Here is a 25,755-nt window from a genome sequence, read left to right on the forward strand (position 1 = left end):
TATGCAGAACTTGCAGGTTTAACCCACAGATTAAGAGAGCAACAAGAACATATATTTAAAGAAGAGTGGAAAATATTTATTGAATATATGGAAAATAATTGTACACAGCTTAAAACGCTGGCAGCATTAAAATAAATCCAACAGAGTAAACAGTAACTGCTTGATGTAAAAGTTTGAAACTTGATTTGAATGGTCATAGTAAAACATACAGGAAACTACGAACCATGGAAGGAGAAGCAAAGTCACTGGATGTTTCACAGTTTGTAAAATGTTTAATTGGTTATGTAGCAAAAATGAAAACTCAATAAAATAAAATGTATATAATAAACAGGCTTATAAATAAAGTTAAGACACACACATCCCATCCCACAAATGTATGCCTCCTCAAGTTAGGCGTGCACTCTCCATTACATTTGTATATTTCCAATATTTTTAATTTTTTTGCTACTATAAAATACCGTGCTGAAATGTTTAAAAGTCTCTGATGATCCTTGAATCTTCCCGCCAGCCTTGCCATCCTTTCCTGGCGCGCCTTTGGAGAACCACCGACTCACACCCCGTTCACGCCGCATATTAAAAGCCACTCACTTCCCGCCCCGCCCCCTCGCACGCTAAGAATTCTGGGAGCTGTAGTTTGCCAGGGGTGCTAACGGGTGAGGCTCCCGCTCCCCTCACGGAACTACCAATTCCCAGTGAAGAGAGAGGTGTGGTGGTCAAGCCACTCCGGCCCCAGCCTCTTTTATCAAAAGGTCGCTGCGTATCCCGTTTCCCTAAGCAACACCTAATAAAAGCCTCCATAAAAAAATTAAAATAAAATAAAAGCGAGGCCGTGAGAGGGGCGGCCGCAGACGGCTTCCTCCCCCCCCCGCCCCAAATGCTTTAATTTCCCCTCAAACGCGGCCTGTCTGGACGGAGGAACCGAGGCGCTCGCTCGCTCGGCCGTCCGGAGACGGAGAGCGCGTGAGGTAAACCCTGACCAGGCCCAGGAAAAGCCACGTCGCTGAGGCGGCGGGCCTGGGAAGATGGGCCGCGTAAGCGCTTCTCGTAGTCGCCGCAGCTTCAGGGCGCTCGCCTGGGTGTGCAGCAGGGATTTGAGGCCGAGCTCCGAGGCAGCAGCAGCAGCAAGGCCGAAGCGGCCCCGGAAGCCTTGCCTGCCGCCACACCCGGCCCGCTTCCCTTAGCGCGGGAGGCCAGAGGCGACTAGGCCTCGGGCAGCAGCGTTTTCTTGGGCCTCCTCGCTGGGGGAGAAGGTAGAGGCCGGGCTTGGGGTCCTCGGCCCAGAGTGACTGGGGAAACCTAGCCAAATGGGTGGGGTTTTAATTTTAAAAATAAAAATATCAGCACCTTCGCCAGAGGAAGGAGGCGGAAGCGAGAGGCAGAATAAGAGACCCCGCTCGTCCTCTCAAGATCCTTGAGGACACCTCGCTCTCCCAAACGATTCCGATCCGCATTTTATGCTTCCCCATAAATCTCCCCGCCTCTTCTCTCTGGTAGGAGCTGCTCGCCTTGGCCGCCTCCAAATACCTCCAGGCTCCAAAAATAAATCTCATTTCCCCATCACTGCCACCTCTTTTCGTCCCCGATCCCTCGCATAGGCTTTGCTTTTCCTCCCTCCGAGATCCAGGGATCCTTCGCCGCCCGCCGCTCTCAGCCCCCCTGCGGATTTCTTCCAGCTCTCTCGCTCTTTCCCAGCCATCCCAGTACGGCTTTCCCAGTAACCCGCTTTCATTCATCCATCCATCCATCCATCCATCCATCCATCCATCCATCCATCCTGCAAACTCCCCAAACATGCCGGCGGAATCTTCCTTGGCTCTTCCGCAGCGCGAGATCTCCTAGCCCGATCGCCGCCTTCCTTTTTCGCTCCTCCCGGCCAGATCTTCGCCATCCTCCCGCCCCCGGGCCCCACATTTCCCTCCCACTGCCCGGGCGGGAAAGGGGAGGGATCCGCCGCTGCCCTCCGGGGGGGAAATAGAGGAAAGCGGCTCTTTAAAAGCGGGGCGGCGCCGGCGCCTGGGATCCACTCGCCTGCTCGATCCCTGCCTGGCCGCATCCGCTCCTGCTCCGTCCATCTGCGGCACAGCCTCCTTCGCTTCCTGTCCATCCAAGGCACCGGGACCGCGGATCGCTGTATGTATTCCTTTCCCTCTTTAAAATGTTTGCGGACTTTCTCCTCTTTGCTTTCCCGGGGTTGCTTTCCCCCCTTGCACAGGATGAAACCCTTTCACCAAAGCCTTTTTCTTACCGGACAAAGGGATGGTTTGATTTTGCAGGAGCTTTAAGGGTGTGTATTGCCTTGGGTTTCCGTCTATATTTCGCCTTTCCTTGATGTTAAATTTAATGGCTTTCCCTGGGAGCTTGCTGTTTAATCTAAGGCATGCCAGAGATACTCCCTTTTTTTAGGTATCTGAAGAAGTGTGCATGCACACGAAAGCTTATACCAAGAACTAACTTAGTTGGTCTTTAAGGTGCTACAGGAAGGAATTTTTTTATTCCCTTTTCAGAAGACGACTAAGCCTGCCTTTGTCAGGGCGTTTGAATGACTCTTGTGGGTTTTTTTCCCCCCCAACCGCTTTGCAATGCTGCTTCCTCTATCGGTGCGTGGTATCCCTTACATGTTACACACACAGGAATTTAAGACTCCAAATAACTTGAGACTTCAGTTCTTCTGAAAGCAGTTGTTTCAGAATTGCTCTGAAATGCTCCCATTGTCTCCTTACAGATGCTTGCATATAGATCTAGTGAGTCCGTTTTGGGGGTTTGTTAAAAATGGGGCTCCTCTTTAGAAGTATTTGATAATAATTTATTTTGCACAAAGATCACTCCACCAGTCTGTGATCTCTATAAATTGATCTGGAATAACTTCCACAGCCACTTAATACTCTCTGTGTGCAAAATGTGTGTCTTCTGGAAGTCAATCAGGAGGAAATTTATAAGTTGCCACTACTAATTTTTAACAACACATCCCATTTTACTATACTCATTCCTGAACTGTTCTTACTATAAATATTTACTTACATATGTATCCCACCTTTTCTCAAAGCTTCTCAGAACTCTACATGGAAGTTGCCGTGTTTTATCCTTAAAGCTACCCTGTTAAGTGAATTTGACTGAGAGTGACTGACCTGGTGGACTTTGTGACTAGGCAAGCATTTGAAGCCAGGTTTCTCCAATCCAGCACTCTTACTAACTCAAGTTCATATTGTAGCAAATGCTTCAATAATTATAGTGGCTTCTGGTCTATTTCTGGGCCCAGAATATTGGCGCCAGTGTTACCTTCAGACTGAGGCCTTTGCGATTTGGGACTGAGCTCCCTCTAGTACCTGAAAGGACATCTGCCTCCCTATCATCCTGCCCTTTATGTTCAGATATTCTGCCTTCCTCTGGGTACCCCCCCCCATATTCAAGACAGGGGCTTCTCTGTCTTGTGCCAGGTGGTGGCACCAGACCTATGGAATGCCCTTCCCAGAGAGGGGCACTAGGATGTGCCTCCTGTCTTTTGGCACCATTGAGGGATTTTGTACTGAGAGAGCAGCAATTCCACTAGCAAAGCAGTGATATATCTTGTCCTTATAATTGGTATAGGATTGCTCTGCCCATGTTCTTTTGTTATATAGAGTTAGCTCACTAGTTGGGCTCAGCCTCCCTTGCAATATAGGGAATAATAATGGACTTATCTTGAGATTGCTATCAGGATTACAGCTAGACGAGGCTGAGGCATGTGAAGTGCTTTGAACTCTTGGAATAATTATGCAAATGTTATTAGATAGATCCATAAAATATTAGCCATCGTTAGTATAGGCATTCCATACTTTTGAAACTGCATTCTCATGATTGGCTACAGAGGTAAAAAAAGATAGAAGATTGTTCTTTTCACTGACTGCATGTTTTCAATGAGTCTTTCGCTGGAACATATGTTAGCATGCGCACACACACACACACACACACACACACACCTTCTCCTGGTAGCTTGAATAATTTGATCAGCATAAGAATATAATATAAGAAGAGCTGGATCAAATGTAAGACAGCATCCTGTTCTCACAGTGAATGACCAGATGTCCATGGAAAGTCTGCAAATAGGACCCTAGTGCAGCAGCCATCCCCCCACTTGTGATCCGCAGTACAGTGGTAAGTATGGAAGCTGGGAGAGAAAGCCAATCAAACCAGCCCCAAAACAAATTGCCTGAAGAAGGAAAACTGAGAAATGTTGTAATTTGAACGGTTTGGGGCAGCTTCTGAGCGGCTAAGCCACAAGCAAGCACAAGGCAAACCAGTTCTTGAAATCCTCACGTATTCGGTTGACTGTCTCTTGCACAACAGACCCCTTTCCTCATTCCATCCAAGTTCAATGATTCATTTTCCTCTGCTGGCAGGGGAAAAGATCCTGTTTCAGAGAGGCTTGTGTGTTTGCCAGTAGCTAACAACACTAATAACGGTTGACCTTAAAAACTTTTACTTCTATTTTCCTTAAGAAAACTCAGTATCTCTCCTATGTCAATTTGCCTGCAACCACACGGTGCCTGAGATTCTGTTCTGTTCCTTTATTTTATTTATTGCATTTATACCCTGCCTTTCCCCCCAAGAAGTTCAATGGTGTACATGGTTCCCCCATCTTCATTTAATCCCCACAACAGCCTTGTGAGGTTAGGCTGAGAGGTGGGCCACACAGTGAACTTCATGGCTAAGTGAGGATTTGAACCCTTGGGTCGTAGTCTGACACTCAACCACACTGGCTCTTTTTATTTCTCTCTGTAAGCCTGAAGAGCAACAATAACCCGTTGCTAATATCACATCTTGAGAAAGGGGTTGAATGCTACTGTAATGTTCGGACCTTTTCTCCATACTCTTATCTTGAGCTGCCCATGTAAGCCTGCCTGGAGTTCTTCTGACATTCCCCTTGCAAGGTTTGTAACTCAGTCATCCTCCAGCAAGGCCTCTTGGGAGCATCAGCTGGTAATCTTATTTTGTGGCTACAATGCAGCTTTTGAATTTGTCTGTGAATATAGGCCCTTCACTCTAGCTGCTGGAGAAGCCTACAGTGTTTATCTAGGGGAGGAGGACTTGCAATGTACCATACTGTGGCTCTTTGCAAAGGCTGGTTCTCATCTAACAGGCCTGTATTTTTTTTAAAACCACTTGGTTAGCAACAGACACAACCTCATTTGTGCCTCTTTTCCTCCTACCAGTTATATGCCTGCCAGATCTCTCTTAATTCTGAAAACTCTTTTGCTCAGTGATTGTGTCCAGGAGAGACGTTGGGATTCTGGGGGAGGGAAGAGGGTTGATATTGTGCCAAAGGGGCCTCTCAGCACTTTGCATAGGTGCCTACCTTGTGCGTAGGTTTGGATTGCACAAATTCGGAGCCTACACACCTTGCACAAAGGCAAGAATAGAAATGTGATGACCAACGCATGAATGTTCCTGGAGAGGCAGGGTCAGTTGGGATGATTGTGATATCCCACTTTTCTAGGGAAAACCAGCATTTGCAAGGACCACTGAGTCAGAGGCCAATGGTGCATTCAGCCCCATCAGAATACTGACTGAGGACCACACGGGCAATTGCCATAGTGTTGCCTTGTTTCCCTGGCTGGGTAAGGGACAGTTTTATGACAGCTTGGGCGCCTTCATACTCCTAGTCTACTATAAGAAAAAAAGATTAGGAGAGCAGTGTGCACAGAACTCTGTAGCTGCCGTAGTGCAAGACTCGATTTCCCCAGCAGGGAAACATACAGTGCTCTTACAGCTGCGGGGTGGAGAAGCAGTATTTGTGAGCTATGTGGGTGAGGTAGCCCCCACAAATACTTGCTTGTGAAGCTGTTTAACGCTTTTCTACAACGGAGACACTTGTGTTTTCACTTGGTCTTGCTAGAAAAATGTTGCTGTCTTCATAATGATTCACAGATGTTGTTAAATGTCTTGCTGAGTTGGCGTAAGCCGGGCTTTAAAACGCTTCCAAATGGAGACGGAGAATGTTTTATGCCATATTTACTGTGAATAAGTAGGAGCACTTAAATATCCGAAAATGTTCCTTTTTAAATTTGTGCGCAATATAAGAATGTGACTGGGTTTTAGCGTTCACAGTAGTTTTAAACTGAACGTTTCCCAATTTTTTCTTCTTTCTCACCAGAACAATCATGTTTGAAATTAAGAAAATCTGCTGCATTGGTGCTGGTTATGTAGGTGGACCAACGTGTTCTGTCATTGCACATATGTGTCCGAAAATTAAGGTCACAGTTGTTGATGTCAATGAAGCTAGAATCAACGCATGGAATTCCGATACACTTCCAATTTATGAGGTAACTGAATTTTAATGTTGCAGTTTTCCATTCTTACCTTACTATACTTGTCATGTCACATATCTCTTCTGGGCTGTATCTCATTGTTAGGTGCCTCCAAAAATGTGTGCTTCCTTTACTTTTCTTTTCTTTTCTTTTTTCTTTTTGGTATAGCTATTCTTTAATGCTATTGTCAGTATTAGCATGTATTAGCAACTCCTCCAAGGAGTTCAGGGTGGTCCCATTTTACCTTCACAACAGTCAAATGAACTGAGTAGAACGGAGCAATAGTGACTGACCCAAGGCCACTTAGTGAACTTCATGATGGAAGGGGAATTTAATAGTAATATAATAGCAAAAGAGGAGGGCTTGGACGGTGACTAAGCAGTGAGTCATATGCAACACTTCTAAGAGCTTGAAATCATTTGTGCCCCTTTAAAGAGGTGCTTAACTTTGCGCTAGGAAACGGAGCACAACCAGCAACATATCACAGGATGAGTGTGGACTGCTCTCTTTTAGTTGCACAAGTAGCAGGAGGGAAACATAACTAAAACTGCAGGTGTGGACGCAGACCTGGAATTCAAAGGAAAAACTCTGGCCTCTTTTTTTATGTGTAAGAGTCATATAACACATCCATGTCATTGAAAGGGTTGAGTTCCTTGATGTGGCTTAGCTCCCCGAGCCAGAAAAGTAGCCAAGTTTGTTTGTAGAAGGAACAAGAGACACTCAATGAGGCACAAAATTGATTTGAATGTTAATGGCTGGAAGTTGTTCCAAGTTTACAGGATTAGATGCTTCAGGACAGGGCATTAGATCTGGTTATTTTCAGGCTTCCCTAAAGAACATAACATTTTACGAAAGATTATTCTTTTGCTAATTAGGGCCTGGGTTTGCCATTTGGTTATTTAAAATGAACATGCATTGCACATCCAGGAATTGCACAATTCTGTGAAGAGTCAGCATATTCTTTCTGACTGTAGAGCGGTGATTCAATTTTATCTACCTCACAAATGGTTTATTAATGGGAAACATGTCTGTTTCAAGACATGGGGAAGTGGTTGCCACTGGCATCAGAGCAGTGGTTAATGCTGTTTTAGGGTACACTGGCAGAAGCACAGCCATGTGGGAAATGTGTGCGCGTCTTATGGAGCGAATGCAGGCTGCGCAGCTATCGCTGAAGCCAGAACAGCAAGAGGGATTGCTGCTTTCACTGCGCAGCGATCCCTCTTGCTGTTCTGGCTTCTGAGATTCAGAATATTTTTTTTCTTGTTTTCCTCCTCCAAGAACTAGGTGCGTCTTGTGGTCTGGTGCATCTTATAGAGCGAAAAATACGGTACTGAGATTTAAAGTGCTTCCTTGTTTTTTGAATATATGACCTGGTAGGGTTGCTATCAAATGTTGTTGAGCTTTTCAAAGGAAACTCTTGACATTGTTGAGCTTCTTTTTACAAAAACTTGCCTAAAATCCAGGACAAAGCACCACCTTTGAAATCCCGTGGGAAACCAGCCCTATGGCAGCCCTATAACCTGAATATGTTACTCTTAAAACAGCTGCTGGAGTTTATAGTTCAGGTTGCATCAAGGGTAAATAATGGCAAGTGGCCTTTGTTAAAGCCCTGTTTCTCTGGATGAGTTAAATTTTAATCCAGAGTATAAAGTATATATACTGAGATGGATCAGTGGCAACTGGGTATGCTTCTTAATACAGTGGTACCTCGGGTTAAGTACTTAATTAATTCTGGAGGTCTGTTCTTAACCTGAAACTATTCTTAACCTGAAGCACCACTTTAGCTAATGGGGCCTCCTGCTGCTGCCGTGCCACCGGAGCACGATTTCTGTTCTCATCCTGAAGCAAAGTTCTTAACACGAGGTACTATTTCTGGGTTAGCGGAGTCTGTAACCTGAAGCGTATGTAACCCGAGGTACCACTGTACATGCCAGACATTGTGATTGGGTTTGCACAGAATACTAAACCATGTTTTAGGGTTGCATGTACGAATTTATGCAAGCCCATCAGAGCCTCTGGCCTGAGCAGTCGCCTCTCCTCCTCCCACAGAGGCTGGGAGGAACAATGAGCCCAGGATTCAGTTTTGCTTTCCCTGATTCTTGACATTTTTATCTGCAGGCCAGAAATCCTGGTTTATAATAAACTCCAGTTAATTGGAAAACAAACCGACTTCACACCATGGTTCTGAAGTGGGCTTCTTTACCAAACTAGAATTTATTTTGAACAATGATTCCTGGTTTGTTCATGACCACAAGGCAAGCGTTAGAACAAAATATCTCCATCAAAGGGTTTGGGGGTCTCTTATGGGGAATGCATGCTGCTTGTTCAGGTATAAAGCACATTTTAACCCTTAAATAACTTGCCAATATTTTTCCAGCCAGGGCTAAAAGAAGTGGTAGAATCCTGCAGAGGAAAGAATCTCTTTTTTTCTACCAGCATTGATGATGCCATCAGAGATGCTGATCTTGTGTTTATTTCTGTAAGTAATTACTTTCCTCCTTGAATAATGCTAGGGGCAGGAATTTTGGGAAGTGGGAGAAAACAGAGTCTCTTTCTCCATCTGTCTCAATAAGCTACTCTCAGCTGGCTGGTTCATGTTAGGGAGGGAGTGGTTTGCACAGATATGTATACAAAAACCTTTCTGCCCTTTTTGTGAGTTCCACAAGCACAAATATAAATAGTAGCAGCACTGACAATTTTGTGTGGTGCCTGCAGATTTAAATGGTAGAATAATTTTGCTTTCAGATAGGAGTTTTTCCTAGCCTTACCTGAAAATATCAAGGTTTAAATCTGGGACTTTTTGTGTGGAAAACATGTACTGTACTCCGTCACTGAGTCAAAGCCCATCCAATAAAAAGTGTTGGGGGTGAGGAGAGAACACCCCCGACTGGACTTTGAAAAATGAATTGCAGTTCCCATCTTGTTAACAGTACGTTCTAGATAATCAACAAATTGGAAATCAATGTTCAGAATTCTTTTTGTGTGTTGGGATTCAGACGATTCAGCTGCTGAAATGCATTCCTTTTCCTAATTTAAGAGAAAATGACTCAAAGGAGAAGCAAAAAGCAATTTTGCCTCCAGAATAAAGATTTCAGAGCACTAAAGTTGAAGAGATACCATGAATGGCCTTTTCATAAATTGGGCATGAGCTCAGGGATACTTCTTTTGTAGCTGTGTTGTGATAGATGGCTCTGCTCGCTCTTTCATTCACTGTGCCAGCCAGCAGCTGGATGAACAAATGGAACAGAAATCTCTCTATGTTGGGAGGAATTATATCGGCAGTTCTTTTTCGTGGATGTAGCCATTCACATAAAGAGGATGCAAGTTGTACCGAGGCCTGTTTTAAACTATTTTAAACTACTTTTTCTGTGAAGCCTGCCCCCACTCCCCAAACCTAGAAAGGGTTTTCTTCATTCAATAAATTAGGGTGCATGCAAGCTGTGTGACTATATGTGTTTCTGTGTTTCTTTGGGAGAGGTGGCCTGTTTCAAGAGGAAAAAAAAGAACAGCAGAGTCCTTAAGTTGAGCAGGTGAGAGAGCTAGTCTGATCTTAAAGCTTTTATAGGCATTTGGCTTTGCCACATAATCAACATTGAGCTGTGCTGAAGAGGCCTCTGGTGGAATCCCTGAAAATTCCTCCTTTGATTGCAGCTTAATAAATATACTCAGGCTGAATCCCTGCCTGATATTATTCCTCAAACACGAACTGAGATTGTAGGTTTGAAGGCAAATACACCACTGTAGCACCTATTTTAACATCTGGACTTTCAAATTTGGTTTCCTTAGTTAGCCAAAGTTGAATGAGAATTTTACATTAATATGACAGCCAAGAAAGGGGATATCAATGTTTTCTTCAACCTCCTAAATAAATGTCCTTTGCTTATACCTGCAACCAGGTTAATACCCCAACAAAGACCTATGGCATGGGAAAAGGTCGGGCAGCAGATCTGAAATACATTGAGGCGTGTGCGAGACGGATCGTGCAAAACTCAAACGGATACAAAATTGTGACTGAGAAAAGCACCGTCCCTGTCCGTGCTGCGGAGAGCATTCGTCGTATATTTGATGCCAACACAAAACCTGACTTAAATTTGCAGGTAAAATAACCATTTTGAATTGAGTGCATTTTCATCTCTCTCTTTTAATGCATTTGGGATTGGACTAGATAACCCGAGGGATGTCCCTTCCAACTTTATCATTCTGTGATTCAGATCAGTCTTTGGTCTTTGTGTGCAGGTTCTGTCTAACCCAGAATTCCTAGCTGAAGGCACAGCAATCAAAGACTTGAAGAATCCAGACCGTGTGCTGATTGGTGGAGATGAGACGCCCGAGGGTCAGAAAGCAGTTCGCGCTCTGTGTGCTGTCTATGAGCAGTGGGTGCCCAAAGAGAAAATCCTTACAACCAACACTTGGTCATCTGAACTTTCCAAACTGGTTGGTATCCTTCGAAATTATGACATCAACAAAGTAGAGAAAGTATGAAGTATCGGCTTAGCAGTGTTAGATCTTTGGTATTTTGTTAGCCTCTGAAAAGCGCTGTTACAAAATATCAGAGAAGAAGCAAGTTTCATCTGTCTGTTTCCACAAAAAGGCTTTTGAACTGCACCACTGATTCAAACTCCCAAGGCATCATGCAAAGGTTGATGGCATCTGGGCAATATTTACATGGTGTGATTGTCTGTAGCATGTTGATCCCAAGTCCTCAGCTGCTTTATCCAAGACTGTGTGGCCCACTGGTCAGATCAGGGTAGCTAAGTCAGTAGCAGCCAGAGGCTCCCTAGGAGTACCTAGGTCCTTAGTAGTAGCAGAGCAGCCCATGTGAATAAGCCTTGAAACTGCTGCCTTGGCTTGGGAAAATCCCACTGCTATTTACAGTCAAACCTCTGTTCCTGAATGCCTCCATTTTGGAATGTTTCGGCTCCTGAATGCCAAAACCCCGGAAGTAACTGCTCTGGTTTTCAAATGATTTTCAGAAGCCGAACATGCTACACGGCTTCTGTTTTGAGCTTCCCTGCTGCATTGAGGCCTCCGCTTTCAGTCTGCGGTTTGTCAAACATTTCAGAAATCAAACGTTCGACAACCAAGGTTTGACTGTACCTTAAAGTTGATTTTGCTGATTGAGCACAAACTACCTGCCTTCGTCAGAAGAATTTTGCAACAAGCCCTATTTCATTTTGGTGGGGTTAGACAGTGCCTGTTAGAAAACCTAAAGCAAATTAAATCCAACACCAGGTGGGTTTATAAAGGAAGAGATCCAAAACAAGGGGCCTGTCACTGGCTCTCCTGGCTTTAGAAGTAAACTTGGCAATCAGTATCTCAGAATACTTATTTCTTTGTCCAGTGCCAAGTTACACTATCAGGTAATGTGATAAGACATATGTGCTTCTGGTATCGGGGAATTGTGTGGGGGACTGTGGTTCTGATAAAGAAGTCATTATGCTCCTATAAAGTAGCTATGTTCTAACATAGATGCAATACAATAAATAGCTTTGCTAATAAAGATATATGGATTTTCTAGGACCCACTTTCTAACATTCCGCTCCCATAATAGATGTACTGTCATACTTAATCTGTCGTCCGCCATTAATTTCAGCAGAAAGTAACATTCTGAGGTTGTTTTTTGTTTCTTTTTCATCTCCAGGCAGCTAATGCTTTCCTCGCCCAGAGAATCAGCAGTATCAACTCCATAAGTGCTCTTTGTGAGGCAACAGGTGCGGATGTTGAAGAAGTTGCAAGAGCCATTGGAATGGACCAAAGGATTGGAAGTAAATTTCTGAAAGCCAGTATTGGTAAATGCTCTCTTTCTTTCTCTCTTTCTGTCTTGGTTGTGACTTTTGGCAATATGGTGTTTAGACAACAGGCCTTTCTAAACATGAGTTTTGTGGCCTTCTTAAGTCTGGTCTTCAACCCAGATTTTTCTCAATAACAGTTGCCTTTTTTTTTTTTACGTTTTCCAAATGTGTAAATCCTTTTTTGGACTCTAGCTACAGAATCTTGCTTATTTTAACAGGACATAGAATGTTCTCGGGATAGAAATTTCTTAAGCATATTCATTTATTTGGAAGGCTCTTAAAACTGGTCAGCATTGATCCTGAAGCAAATAAGTTTTTTGGGTTAGCTATTGCTGGATATAAAGGTACCCATCAGGTGTTTTTAAGGTTGCAAACACCTGGGAATAAGCTCTATTGAACTCTTTAGGGGTATGCATCTCATTAAATGTACCTAGGATCAGAGTGCACAAAGAGAAATCATACAAGTGGAGTAATGAGGTTTCTTCCTCCCCCATACAGGATTTGGTGGGAGCTGTTTTCAAAAAGATGTTCTGAATTTGGTTTATCTCTGTGAGGCTCTGAACTTGTCAGAAGTCGCTCGTTACTGGCAACAGGTAAGAATGTATGCAGTGGAAATGAAATCTCTTAATAATTAATATAATTGTTCTCCTACCTTGTTAGCAAGAGTTTTGTTAGAACTGAGAATAGCATCTATTTTCACATCACTAATACTTTTGTTAATACCCCTTTTGCTGCTTTTCAGGACCAAATTATTAATCACTTTTGAGTTCCGATTGGGAAGAAAAACTACTTTCAAATATAGCAACATTTTCATTCATTTATATAGCTTTGGGATTGAGTGACAGTTTTACATCAAATGCATTGCTTGGAAATAAGTCCTATTGAACCCAACAGGGCACTGCACAGTAAGGACCTGGATGAGCACTTTGGGCATATTGGACCAGTCTTTTAGGCAGGAAGGAAATTACCCAGAGGAAGCAAGTAGCTGGAGTGCCCGTAGAGAATTTGTGGATTTGGCAATGGGTTCTATAATTCTATAAAGTAAAAATCCAGAGTTACAAAGTTCAGGGTTAGCAGGGAGAAGGAGAAGCCAGTATACAACAGAATCTGCACCAGCAATTGCTTAGGGTGAAGCTGACAGCCTAAGCAGTCTGCCTCACCCAACTACAAAAGTAGTCCCAGAAATCGATCTCACAAAATGCGCCTAGTTCTGATTCTTTCTGAAAGTCAGACTGCCCAGAGGGTAGGACATAGGCCACTAGTGATCCATTTTTTTCCACTTGCAGAAATTGGTAGGGAGGAGGAAGCTAGGGCCCCAGGAAATTTGACCTCTTGGTGTGGAATGGGCCTCTGGCACTGGGGAGGAAGCAGATTTCTACAACCAAAGGTCCTGCAGGCTTGAAGTAATCACAAGATCGGCTTTTTCTCCTATTGGGTTCAGAAATTAACTAGCCACATTGGCCTTTTCATTATTATTTTTTAAGAGCATGGGTTGGATCCAGACTATTAGTTGAACTTAAGTCACATTGAAATCAGCGGCACAGGTTAGTCATGATAATAATTGCTCTCATTCAAATCTATAGGACATAAGTGCAACTAACTGAAGACTAGATCCAGCCTCCTGTTGTAGAGAAACATTTGAAAATGCTGAGTGATGAAGAGTGGGAGTTTGGTGGGCATTTCTGCTACCTGGATCCCCATCATGGCCTTCTGTGATCAAATCCTTTGCCCAAATAGCTGCTTTGCTGCCATGATATTGCTCCTTACTTTAAAATAACCATTTTAGACCAAATATGACTAGGAAGAATATGTACATTAATGCAGAATAAGCACATGTGTACATGTAATTGATCTGCATGCATTTTCTTTATCCTTTGGCGTTTGAGATCCTGCGCACTCCTTTTATCAAGCGCAAACTCATGGAAATTACTACTAACATTGCATTACCCTTGATATAGATTCAGGTAGGTAGCCGTGTTGGTCTGACGCAGTCGAAATATAACTGAAGAAGTGTGCATGTGCACAAAAGCTTATACCAAGAACAAACTTAGTTGGTCTCCAAGGTGCTACTGGACAATTTTTTTATATATTACCATTGATGTGGCTCTCTGCATCCAATCCAATTGTAGGTGATCGACATGAACGACTATCAGAGGAGAAGATTTGCTTCTCGGATTATTGACAGCTTATTTAACACTGTCACCGACAAGAAGATTGCTATTTTGGGATTTGCATTCAAGAAAGACACCGGAGACACAAGGTAACACAAAGTGAGCTCAAGCCGCAGTTGTAAAAGTTACCCATTCTCTGAGCTGCTTCATGCCATGAGCCAAAACAGACCCAACCTGCGTTCAGAGGAAAACAGGACACTGTTCCCAAAATAAATGCCAAAGATTGTACCCTTAGGTGTTGCACTGATATAAAGCTTCCATCAGCAGAGTAAAGAGGGGAGCTGTTTTCAGCACATTCCCTAAATTTGCTCTGGAAGGAAGCCCTTGAGGAAGATTTGGGTGAGTGGGTGTGCTCGGGAGGCTGTTGGAGGGAGGGGAAACTGCTGGACACAGCTGCTTTCCATTCTGCTGACAGAAGTCTCCCCCCCCCCCAGTGGAGCAACACTGTTGCATACAACCTCAATAACTTGTTTACTACTGCAGCATTAGTGCCCATCTTTCTATTCAAAAGGCTCTTTGTTTTTGAACGAGGTCCCTTTAACAGTCTTGCTGCATAACCTATGGACATTCTCAGTTGCGTGAACTTTAAAATCTCTTTTCCAAGCAGTGATGTAGCTTATGGAGAGGAGAACTCCACAAGTAAAGGAATATGCCGTATGAGCCTCTGCTTCTCCCACTGATTCACTGGAGGAGAAACCCTTGCATCTTGGGGAACTCCTCTACCAGTTCTGAAAACATTGGATGGGGCATGTGGGACTGCGCCACAATGGGGAATGGCAGTTGCCTGGGATGCTCCCATATCCCAAGGAGAGAGGGTTGTGCTCACCAATTTTCTCCCCCTGACCCTGACCCTCGATTGGTTGAGTCAGGGAATTCCCCCTCTTTCCTCCCATCTTCTGGCCCTCACTTTTAACTCTAGAGAGAGTTGTGCAGTTGGCGCATGTTGCAACAAGCTTGTGCCTTGAGACACAGGTTTCTCTGAATCTGAGTTTCTCCCTAAAGGGGGCAATTTGCAGGAAACGGTTGCTAAATTCTCCCAGGCCCATTGATCTCCTGTGACCCATTTACCATTGGGGTTTTCTTGCAGCCACTTACCCATGCCCCCTGGGCAGTCTCCAGCCTCTTTGGCCCACCCATCAATCATCCCTGTAACCCAGAGGGATATGTTGCATAGAGATTCCCAAAAATGGGGAGAGGTTCCGACTCAAGGTGGAAATTCTGCCCTATTAAAGAGGGGGGTTTTTCTGGCCAGTATTCCAAGAACTGCACAACTAGTTCCTTGTGCCCTAGGACTTGTCTTAAACAGTTGCCCGCTCCTGCAGACACTTGTGCAAACTGCTTTTGAAACCAAGGTGACTTTTAGAAGTAATTTGTGCTATGGCATGGAGCTGGGTTGCTTTTTAAAGAAAATAACAAGATTAAAAAAATCCCACTAGGTATGTCCAAGCCCTAAGTGCCTGTGAAAGTACTTTTTGCATTCTGCTCTTTGTAGGTTCTATCTTTATGGGTTCGAAATGTCATCTATAGGACTCTGAGAACTAGAAACTTTCTTGTTATAACATGAAAAAAAGAAGGCTGTGATAGTTAAGAATGGGAATTCTGTGGCAGACACCAGTTTCTAGTGAACAAAAGGGTAACTTTCCTGGTTTTGAGTTCATGATACAAGCCAGGTAATTGGATAACAAGTTATCTGATAGGATAGATAATTTCCCCTTGACCTGTTAAATTGATGGAAGTTTCTTATTTACCCGAGCTTAGCTTATTTGGAGCTCTGATTTATCTGCCCAGCAATTGTTCTTGGCTTGTGGTGAGTTCAATGCACATTTAAAGCTGACTGTGCAGACAGATGTTCATCCAGTTGCTCAGTAGTGCAGCTTGATTGAGTTTTAGTGCTACAGACCTCACAAAAGATCAAAAACCAGTCCGATGGGGCAACGGACCATACAGTGGAAGCTTAACTGTGTATCCAGTTGTAATGCAGTGAAAAACAGATTTTGGTCATATAAACAGGTGACGTGGAAGATCAGATTTGGCACAAGTTAAAAGGGGGATTTAATTAAGGCTCATGTTAAGACAGTGGAATATTATGAGACAGAGAGAGGGAGACACAGAGGAGGAGGGAGTTGTATTTTTAAAAAAAGTTCTGGAGACACTGGCTCTAATATAATGTAGTTTCTGTACAATCTGGAGCTAATTTGCCATCTGATAACTTCTTTTCTAGTTACCTTTGGCCTGGAGTGGCCCTTCTCTGTTTATGGCTTTGGTATTAACAGAGTAAGCCAAGGCCATGACTCAGCAGTAATTCCCTGATTTTACCGTTTGAGTTGACAAAAACTCTGTTAACCACAGCTTTTAAGAGGAAAAGATGGCATTTTTTTTGAGACCTTTACAGTGCAGAATGGCAAGCTTGGAAAAATGTTGTGGCAAGGTGGGAAAAGCTTCTGAAAAGCTGTGTTTTGTTTCTATTCCTTGTTTATTCATTTGGTTTTGCTAGTAGCAAAACCTTACAATATAAGACTTACTCTTGCAAGATAAGACTATGACAACAAGGGACACTGTTTCCCCAGGTTTGTCCGATCATGATGATCATGCAAATGATTTGATTTCCGGGAGGCTTCAGATGCCAAATTTATAGTGCTAGCCTTTGTCTGTTTACTTGGAAATAAAGTTTCACTGTGTTCAAGGGGACTGACTCCTTAGTAAGTTAAGATCCTGTAGGACACCAACTACCTCCTGCCCACTTGCATTCCACAAATCACATTGCAGCTTGTAGTTACCAAATGCAACTTTCTCATGAAGCCTTCTCAGTAAAAAGCTGATGGGGTTGTTGTTTTTTCCTGTAGAGAGTCCTCCAGCATCTACATCAGCAAGTATTTAATGGATGAAGGAGCGAAACTTCATATCTACGACCCTAAAGTGCTAAAGGAACAAATCATTCTAGATCTTTCTCATCCAGGTGTATCTGAAGATGATCAAGGTGAGTGGGGCTTGCTTTTTACAAGCTCCTCCAGCTCTGAGAGTATAGGCTTGTCTGTACAATAAAAACAAGCTACTCTTCTTCTTCTTTGGCGATCACTCGTAGCCGATTGTCTTCCATGAACACAGTCTTAACAGCGAGTCTCTAAGTGGCTGTGGAGGCTAATTCTGGATTCACGCGTCCTTCCACAGTGTGGACATAGGTTTCTGGGCAGGAGTTGATCACAGGTGAGGGTTTGCCAAGCATGCCTTCCTCCTAGCACACTTCTCCCTTTTGTCCTGAGTTTGAGTGTCTTCAAAGTCCATGACATCTTTGGTAAAGGCTGTTTTCCAACTGGAGCACTCTCAGGCCAGTGTTTCCCAGTTATCAGTGGGAAACCCTTTAAAACAGTAGCAAAACCTAGAGCACATTCCTCCTTCCATCTAGTGCAGGACATTTTGGAGTAAAGCTATTTAAGAGTCAGAAGTGAAGAACACCGATGTGTCTCTTTCAAGAGGTAGTTTCGCAGGACTGTGCATAAACTGGAAAACTCCTGTTCCTTACTGCTGACAACTCAAATGCTCAAATGGAACAGGCCTCCCATTGATAACCATAAAAGGCAAGCGAGCTGATTTGTTAGGCTGTAATTAAAGTTGAATTTGACCAAACTGCAGGATGCAGTGGAAGACAGGAGTGCCTGGCATGCTCTGGTCCAAGGGGTCACGAAGAGTCGGACACGACTAAACAGCAACAACAAATAATAATTAAAGTTGTAGGTAGGCTGTGTATCTGTGGAAGGTGGGGTTGGGGCAGTTCATAATATGGCATGTGGGGTCCAGAGAATCTCGGTTTTTTGAGTTTTAAAGCATGTTTCTGGCCCTCATCACTATACATTTGTGCTTGATAATGTATAGGAAATGTCTGATGAAATGCTGGGTGTCAGAGGAGTTGCTGACTAAGATTTTCAGCACTTGAGGTGTGCTGCAGCCAAAATTCAGCCATCCTCAGTGCTCAGCTTTAGTTACTGATTTATTAGTACAAAGTACACAGAGTCCTGACTGTAACTGCATACTGAAGTATAATAGCAGAGATCGCAAGCTATTGCCCAGTCAAAGTCCTTTATGCTTTCTAAGTGCAGAGTAATCCTAGGCTGTCACTGTACTATGACTAGAAAGACGGTGCTGCTGAACTGGTGGGACAGCTGCCGTCACCAGTGTGTGCTCAGCATGGAAAAGGAGGGGCAAAATGCACAACTAGAAAATGCACATGGCAGGGAAACAATAGGCATGTCCCCAGTGTCCCTGGAAACTGCCAGTGCCCACCAGTCGGGGACTGTCCTACTGCCAATATCCAGATACTGCCCATACACTGGGTGGGTGGGGGTTATGAATTCTCCACAACTGATACATACACATGCCAGCATCGACACATAAGCATCACACAGGATCATACCATGATGCCGCCATTGCATCAGCCCCAATGGCACAGCAACCAACAGCCCAACTGCTCCCAGTCCCCAGGCAGCCCTCCAGGCAGGGGTGTGGAGCTCCTCCTATGCCTTTACCACCTTTGCTTTCAAGCCCAAAGAGGGGAGGAAGAATCACCACCCAACACCCACATAGTTTCCTGGCTGGGATGCCTTCAGACATCACACACAGCCGTTCTGGGCCAAGGGTTCAAGACCAGCCTGCGGAATGCTTGGCAGCATGTTCCATCAGTGCATCTGAAGCCTATCCATCACAGCAGCGAGATGAGCGCCACACACCATAGTCAAATTTGACTGGAATTAACTGTCTAGGAGTCCGTTACAGCAGCGGTGTATCTGGCCTTGATTTAAAACATTTTCATCCTCTCCTTCAGCCAGAAAAAGCCTCCCCAAGTGGCTTGCACGTGTCATTGTGGTTTGTTTTTGCCAGCAACATAGACCCTGTGCCGGCAAATGTTTGGCATAAAATGGTGCCACAAATCTCTCATTGAAATCAATTCACAGTTACAACCTCAGGGAGAATACTATGAAGATGATGTGCAGATGGCATCAAACCCCGGCAAAACTTGCCAAAGTGTATAAAAACAGATCACCCATGTGTTGGAAATGTAAAAAGGAGAAAGGGTCCTAGCTACACCTGTGGTGGAATTGTATAGAAATCCATGAATTTTGGAATAATATATACAATGAACTCAAAAAACTACTTAAACTTGCTTTTTTAAAAAGACCGGAAATTTTTCTCTTAAGCATGCTGCCAAAGGAACTTGGAAAATCAAAAAGAACATTGACCATGTATGGGATAAGAGCTGCCAGAATATTAGTGGCAAGAAACTGGAAGAGTCAATCAGTACCCAGTACAGTGGTGCCCCACAAGACGAATGCCTCGCAAGACGAAAAACTTGCTAGGCGAAAGGGTTTTTCGTTTTTTGCGTTGCTTCGCTAGACGAATTTCCCTATGGGCTTGCTTTGCGAGTTTGTTTGCTTTTTTCTTAAAGCCGCTTGAAGAGGCGCAGTTGCGACGGACTGTGCTTCGCAAGACGAAAAACATCGCAAGATGAAAAGACTCGCGGAATGAATTAATTTCCTCTTGCGAGGCACCACTGTATAGTGGACTGGCAGAATCTAATGGTAGAATATCTGCAGTTAGCAAAGATGACAGAAAAAGTTAGAGGTCAGACAAAACAGAGAGACTATAAGGAATGGAGAATATATAAAGAATACTTAGAAAATTATGGTGTAAACAGAAATCTGGCAGAATTAGACTGTTCCTTGAAATTCTGAGGTATAATGAAAAATCACAAGAAACAGGTAACTGCGGTATAATGTATATAACAGATAAAATACAATGAGAATACCTGGAAGTCTTTTTAAATGTTTGCAGCACTTTATTTCTAATTGTGTGAATAATCAATGTATTAACAAAATACTTAATGTTGAGGAATTCCATAATTATGTATGTTTTTTTCTTTTTTCCCCTTGATTTTTATACACTTGTCCTTATCTTGCATTTTTCTTTCTTTCTTTCTTATGTTGTAAGCTTGTAATGGCAAATACTGTATGGATGTATTCATTTTAACTCAATAAAGATTGACTAAGTAAAAAATATATAATCAAATCAATTCACAGTCCTGCTGTTTCTCTCCCTCCCTGCTCCTTACAGTGTCTCGACTGGTCACCATTAGCAAAGACCCGTATGAAGCCTGTGATGGAGCCCATGCCCTAGTTATCTGCACCGAGTGGGACATGTTTAAGGTAAACAGAGTGCCATTTAGCAATATTCAGAAGAACCAGGGCTAGCAACTGCCATCCCTGAAACAGTCTCTGAGTTGTTGGGTTTTTTTTTATATATGTATATAGGAGCTGGATTACGAGCGAATTCACAAAAAGATGTTGAAGCCAGCGTTCATCTTTGATGGCAGAAGAGTCCTTGATGACCTTCATAATGAATTGCAGGGCATTGGCTTCCAGGTAAGTTTTGCTTTTGCCCATCCACTAATTCACATTAAAATCCTTGCATGGCTTTAGAGGGAAACAGAGCAAGGATATATTCAATCCCTACACCAATATGGCCTCTTTTGGTATTAATCTGAGTGTACTGCGTATTTTCTGGGCTTTATAGAATCATACAGTTGGAAGGGGTCCTGGGGGGGTCATCTAGACCAACCCCCTGCAATGCGGGGATCTCCACTAAAGCATCTATGACAGATGGCCATCCAACCTCCAATGAAGGAGAATCCACCACCTTCCAAGGGAGTCCATCCACTGTCGGAACAGTTCTTACCCTCAGAAAGTTATTCCTGATGTTTGTTTAGAATCGCCTTTCTTGTAACTTGAAGCCATATGATAAGTCAGAACATAGAAATGATTACCCGTGTTGTTCCAGGCAGGTATTGGTTTGTAGGATGTTGGCGGGCCTGGACAGTATCTTGGGCAATACATACCTTAGGCTGCATACTGTGGTGGCGCCTTGGGCCATGCCAGAGTCTTCAAGCAGCAGTGAATTACACTTATCTGTGGAGATACCTTTGCACAAACCTTGAGTCATCCCTAGATGTAGCTAAGTTACTTGGTCTAAACCACTGAGCCTCTTAAACTTGCCAATCAGGTCAGTGGTTTGAATCCCTGTGACGGGGTGAGCTCCTGTTGCTGTGTCCCAATTCCTGCCAGCCTAGCAGTTCAAAAGCACGCCAGTGCAAGTAGATAAATAAGTATCACTGCGGCAGGAAGGTAAATGGTATTTCTGTGCGCTCTGACTTCTGTCACGGTGTTTCGTTGCGCCAGAAGTTCTTTAGTCCTGCTGGCCACATGACCCGGAAAGCTGTCTGTGGACAAACACCAACTCCCTTGGCCTAAAAGCAAGATGAGTGCCACAACCCTGTAGGCACCTTTGACTGGACTTAATTGTCTAGGGGTCCTTTACCTTACCTTACCATGAACTTGCATGCTTTTGTCCTAAAAGTTGCCAATATTCTGAGTTACTGTAAAGGGGGGCGGGGCGGAGAGACACCGGCTTGGCAAGCAACTAGAGAAAAAATAAAGGATGATTCAGCAGAAAGCTTTGTACTCACACCAAGGATGTGGCTGACCATCCCATTCAGAATAATGAAAAGGTTTTCGTCCAGATCAAATTGGCTAGAAACCCGGGTTATTTATCATTTATTATCTTAGTTGTTAAATTTCTATACCGCTCTTCATCCAAAGATCACATGTTCTTTCAATATAAAAGCACAATCTGGAGCTCATTTTCCTGTCTCAGGTGTGCCTGGTTGATTTGGGGTGAACCATTGTCTGCATTGCGTAGGTCGATCTGATGTGCATGGTCCTGATTTTGGGTGGGGGACAGGAGTAAATTATCTTTAGTTCCCTCATTAATACCATTGTAAGGATCTTAATACACCTTGTGAGAATGAGAACCAGCTTAAGGCGTTCATACAACCTCCCTGTCTTTGCAACATTTATCTGGCATAGAAGGCAATAGTTGTGGAATATTCTGGTTCAGATATCTGAAGGAAAGATGTCCCTGAACTCTAGATACTGAAACCTTTCTGTAGCACTAGCAACATTTAGGATAACAGAATTCCTACATTTTAAAACAAGGGATCTTCTATATGCACTGATCAGAACCTGGTAGAAACACACAAACCTAAGCATGTTCTCAGTCTTAGCACATTAGAGATGTTGGGGCTGGGAGGGGAGTTGATGCCTGAACTGGCCCAAGAGGACCGTGTGACTTCAGAAGGCACTTGTGAAATCACATTTTGGGTCCTAACATCATTTTGGGAACACCAGCGATTGTATACTTTGTCTGACTTAACATCCCTATGTTTTGTTCCCTTTAGATTGAGACAATTGGGAAGAAGGTGTCGGCAAAAAGGATTCCGTTTGCTTCTTCATGTGACATACCAAAGTTTAGCTTGCAAGATCCTCCTCTCAAGAAGCCAAGGGTATAGGTTTCAATTGTCACAGAAGGGCTCTTCCCATATGAGCTGTAAACCAGCATGAATTAAAACAAAAAAACGGGGGGAAATGGGACACAATGGCGCCAAAGTTAAGTGCTTGTCCTTTTGGTATCAATGGGACAGGTAATCATGTCCTCAAATATTTCCTTTTGAGATCAACAGGACTAAAAAGTACTTAACTCTGACTGAATCATGCTGAATATTTTCTCATAATGAAGACATTTTTTTCAATAATAGCATTGTAGCTGGGACATTTCAATCCAGAATCTGTTTTATAATCTCTATTTTTATAATACTGGAACTTTTGTCATTGAAGTGAAAAACTGTACAGTCATAGATGATTTTAGTAATTTTATATATATATATATAAACTCAGCTTCAACCTTCCAAGACTTCCTACTCTGTGAGGTTTACAAACTGCACTTTAAATGTTTATGATGTATGTTGCAATCCAAAAGAAACAAGGGATTTTCCCATCTTGTTTGATACACTAATCTGTACTATGCCATGCAACATTGCTCATTTTAATTTGACTCTAGGCAGGTGTGGGCAGCTTGCTCAAGGATAGCTTTTCTTTTTACCATAATATGTGAACCACGGGGCTCAATGGAAGGTCTGTTGCTCCCATGAAACACCACATCTTCCTATTTTGGTGTTGGGATGGCTGCAGAGATGGGTTTTTGGGATCAGAAAGCAGCCTGAGGTCAATACATTCCTTGTGGTAATGTTAAAATAAAATCAATGATTGATTATTTGTTATTCTGAGACTTGCTGCCTGGGACAAGCTGCCTCATTCCTACCCTATCCTTTCAGCAGCAGGTTCTTGTCTATAAAATAACATGCCTCTATAGAAGTGTAGAACTGGCTGAAAATATGGTACTAAGCAGTATATGAATCATATGCAATATAACTTTACAAACCTGAGAGCCCTATTAAAGAGGAATGGTCTGGATATGTGCTCTATATTTTACAAACTGTTCTACCATTACAGCACAACTGTAACTAGCCACAGACCTGATCATCAGAAGTCATTAAAAACCCTCCCAAGGCAAGCAGGCAGATAAGCTTTTTATAACATGGAGTCTGTACTTTATTCTCTTAGGTACACAAGTATGGGCTAGTAGCTTTTACAGCCTCTGCTGAAAGTTAGAGAATAAGGAAGTTTTCACTTTCCGATTGTAGCCAAAAGCTGCTTCTATTTGGTTTCAACAACTTTTGATTTCATCCAGAAATAAGTGTTTTTTCCAAGTTTCTGCAGTGGCTCTGAAGTCAAATCCCTATTACAGCAAATACTGTCTTTACTAGAAGATCACACCAGGTCCAGTTCTCTCTAGATCATAGATTTAATTTTACTAGAGCAAGGGTTCTTAAAGTGAAAGCTCTGCATGTTGGTAAAAACAGGCGGATTCCTCCTTTCCCCATTACTGGGGCATTGAGCTAGGAAGGGGAATTCCAATCAGCGCATTGTTAGTGGCTCTTTAATCTACATCCCCAATTCTATTCAACTTGCTAAAAGTCATACAACGGCCACCTGTTTTTAATTGTTTTTTGGGCTTCCTACATTCTTATACTTTGGAAGTGGAAGCAGAGCAAAAGCTCACAATCCTTCCTCTTTCCTTTGATCAACTGCAAGCACTGCTCCCTAGAACTGCTTTCTGGCAAAACAGTCTCCCAAACCATTTTCATTAACATATTTTTTTGCATTAAGTCCAATTTCTGGAAGGGACATCACTCATAAAGCAACCGCATATCATTCATGACTGCCGTGAAACACAGTGGTTTCCCACTGCTGTTTCAACACTTAACGCTCAAGAATATTGCCAGAACAAAAAGTTCACAGAGTTCCAGCAGAACAGAACCTTATGTCATATATTATAATCTGCTTACTACCTCACTGTGATTACAAAAATAAATCTTTGTCTACTCATTGGTAACAGTCTACTGTGATGCTTAGCTTTTTCCAGTATTATGTTGGTTCTATTAAATACCTTTGGGGCAGGGGGGACATTCCCAGCGTGAGATATATAATGAAAACCATGGTATTCCTCCCAGCCCTAAAAAGGATCAATAAGGATGCTAAATATTATCAATGCGGCATAACCTTCAAATGATATCATGCTATTGTGAATCTTTTGAAGGGTTTCTGCAGTCCCAACCCACAATGAACAGACCTTCACTACACCTTATAACGGTACAGTTGTTTCATCAAAAAAAAATTTTTTTTAATCCATCCTTCCAACCCTAAATTAATACACAGAAATTTCAGGGGTTAGTACTGCAAAATGGAAGACTTAAGTGTGAAGTATAGAAATATGCAGCATTTTTTTAAAAAAATACTTGATGGGGTTAGAAAAGAGGCCCTCTCCCCCCTGGAATTGATAAAACAGCTCCTTAGATCAATAGCAATTCTTGGGTTTTAGCCCCAGCTGTGCAGTGCTTAATTTCTAACAGTTTATGTTTGGACAAAATACTAATATCAATTTTGCTTTCTCCGTAAGGGATAATTTCCATTTCCATAAAGATCCATTCCCTTTTCTTGAAATTGATTAAATATACCTTATGTCAGTCTCAACTAATTAGAAAAACCAAGCCAAATTTTCTGAGTTTTCTTTTGTACATCCAGTGGAGGTCCTTCGCCTTTGCGAAGCAATTTGTGTGTGCGCAGAGTGATGGTGACATCCTAAAGAAACACTCGTGTATGCATGCAGCATTTGAACAGTTCCATTTAAAATGAGTTTGCTCTTTGAGCAAGAGCTCTTTTGTGGAAAGTTTCATAGTGCAATGCCTCTTCAACAAGAAGTGCTGCTGTGTAAAAGCTCCAGTAAATGCTGTGTGTGGTTCATATCCACATCTTGGAATTGCAACCTATTGCTGATAATGCTATCACAAGCCCATGCTACACTGCTATCCCAATGTTTGCTAGCACACCTGCTGATGAGATCAAACTTTTCACAAAACAATGTTTAAGTAGTGAAACACTAAGGGATGCTACCAATGCATGGTAAAATCCAGACAGATTTAACCATATCTCTGTTTGATGGTAAAGGATGGGCTCTCTCAATAATCAATATTGACAATTTTGACTGTGCCTCATGTTTGCACATTGG

At 42.9% G+C, this 25,755-nt stretch overlaps 1 protein-coding gene across 1 annotated transcript; it reads left to right on the forward strand.

The window, feature by feature from the left end:
- The first annotated feature begins 990 nt into the window (after positions 1-990).
- On the forward strand, positions 991-24,582 carry UGDH (UDP-glucose 6-dehydrogenase). The gene is made up of 12 exons (XM_082238222.1): positions 991-2,130; positions 6,131-6,299; positions 8,662-8,763; positions 10,181-10,381; positions 10,521-10,718; positions 11,926-12,073; positions 12,575-12,669; positions 14,206-14,336; positions 17,091-17,224; positions 20,350-20,441; positions 20,547-20,657; positions 22,529-24,582. Exons 2-12 carry the CDS (start codon positions 6,138-6,140, stop codon positions 22,637-22,639), a joined length of 1,485 nt encoding a protein of 494 aa, XP_082094348.1. The 5' UTR covers positions 991-2,130; positions 6,131-6,137; the 3' UTR covers positions 22,640-24,582.
- Positions 24,583-25,755: the final 1,173 nt, after the last annotated feature.

This window comes from Podarcis vaucheri, assembly GCF_965113315.1.
Source record: "Podarcis vaucheri genome assembly, chromosome: 9".
NCBI lineage: Eukaryota > Metazoa > Chordata > Lepidosauria > Squamata > Lacertidae > Podarcis > Podarcis vaucheri.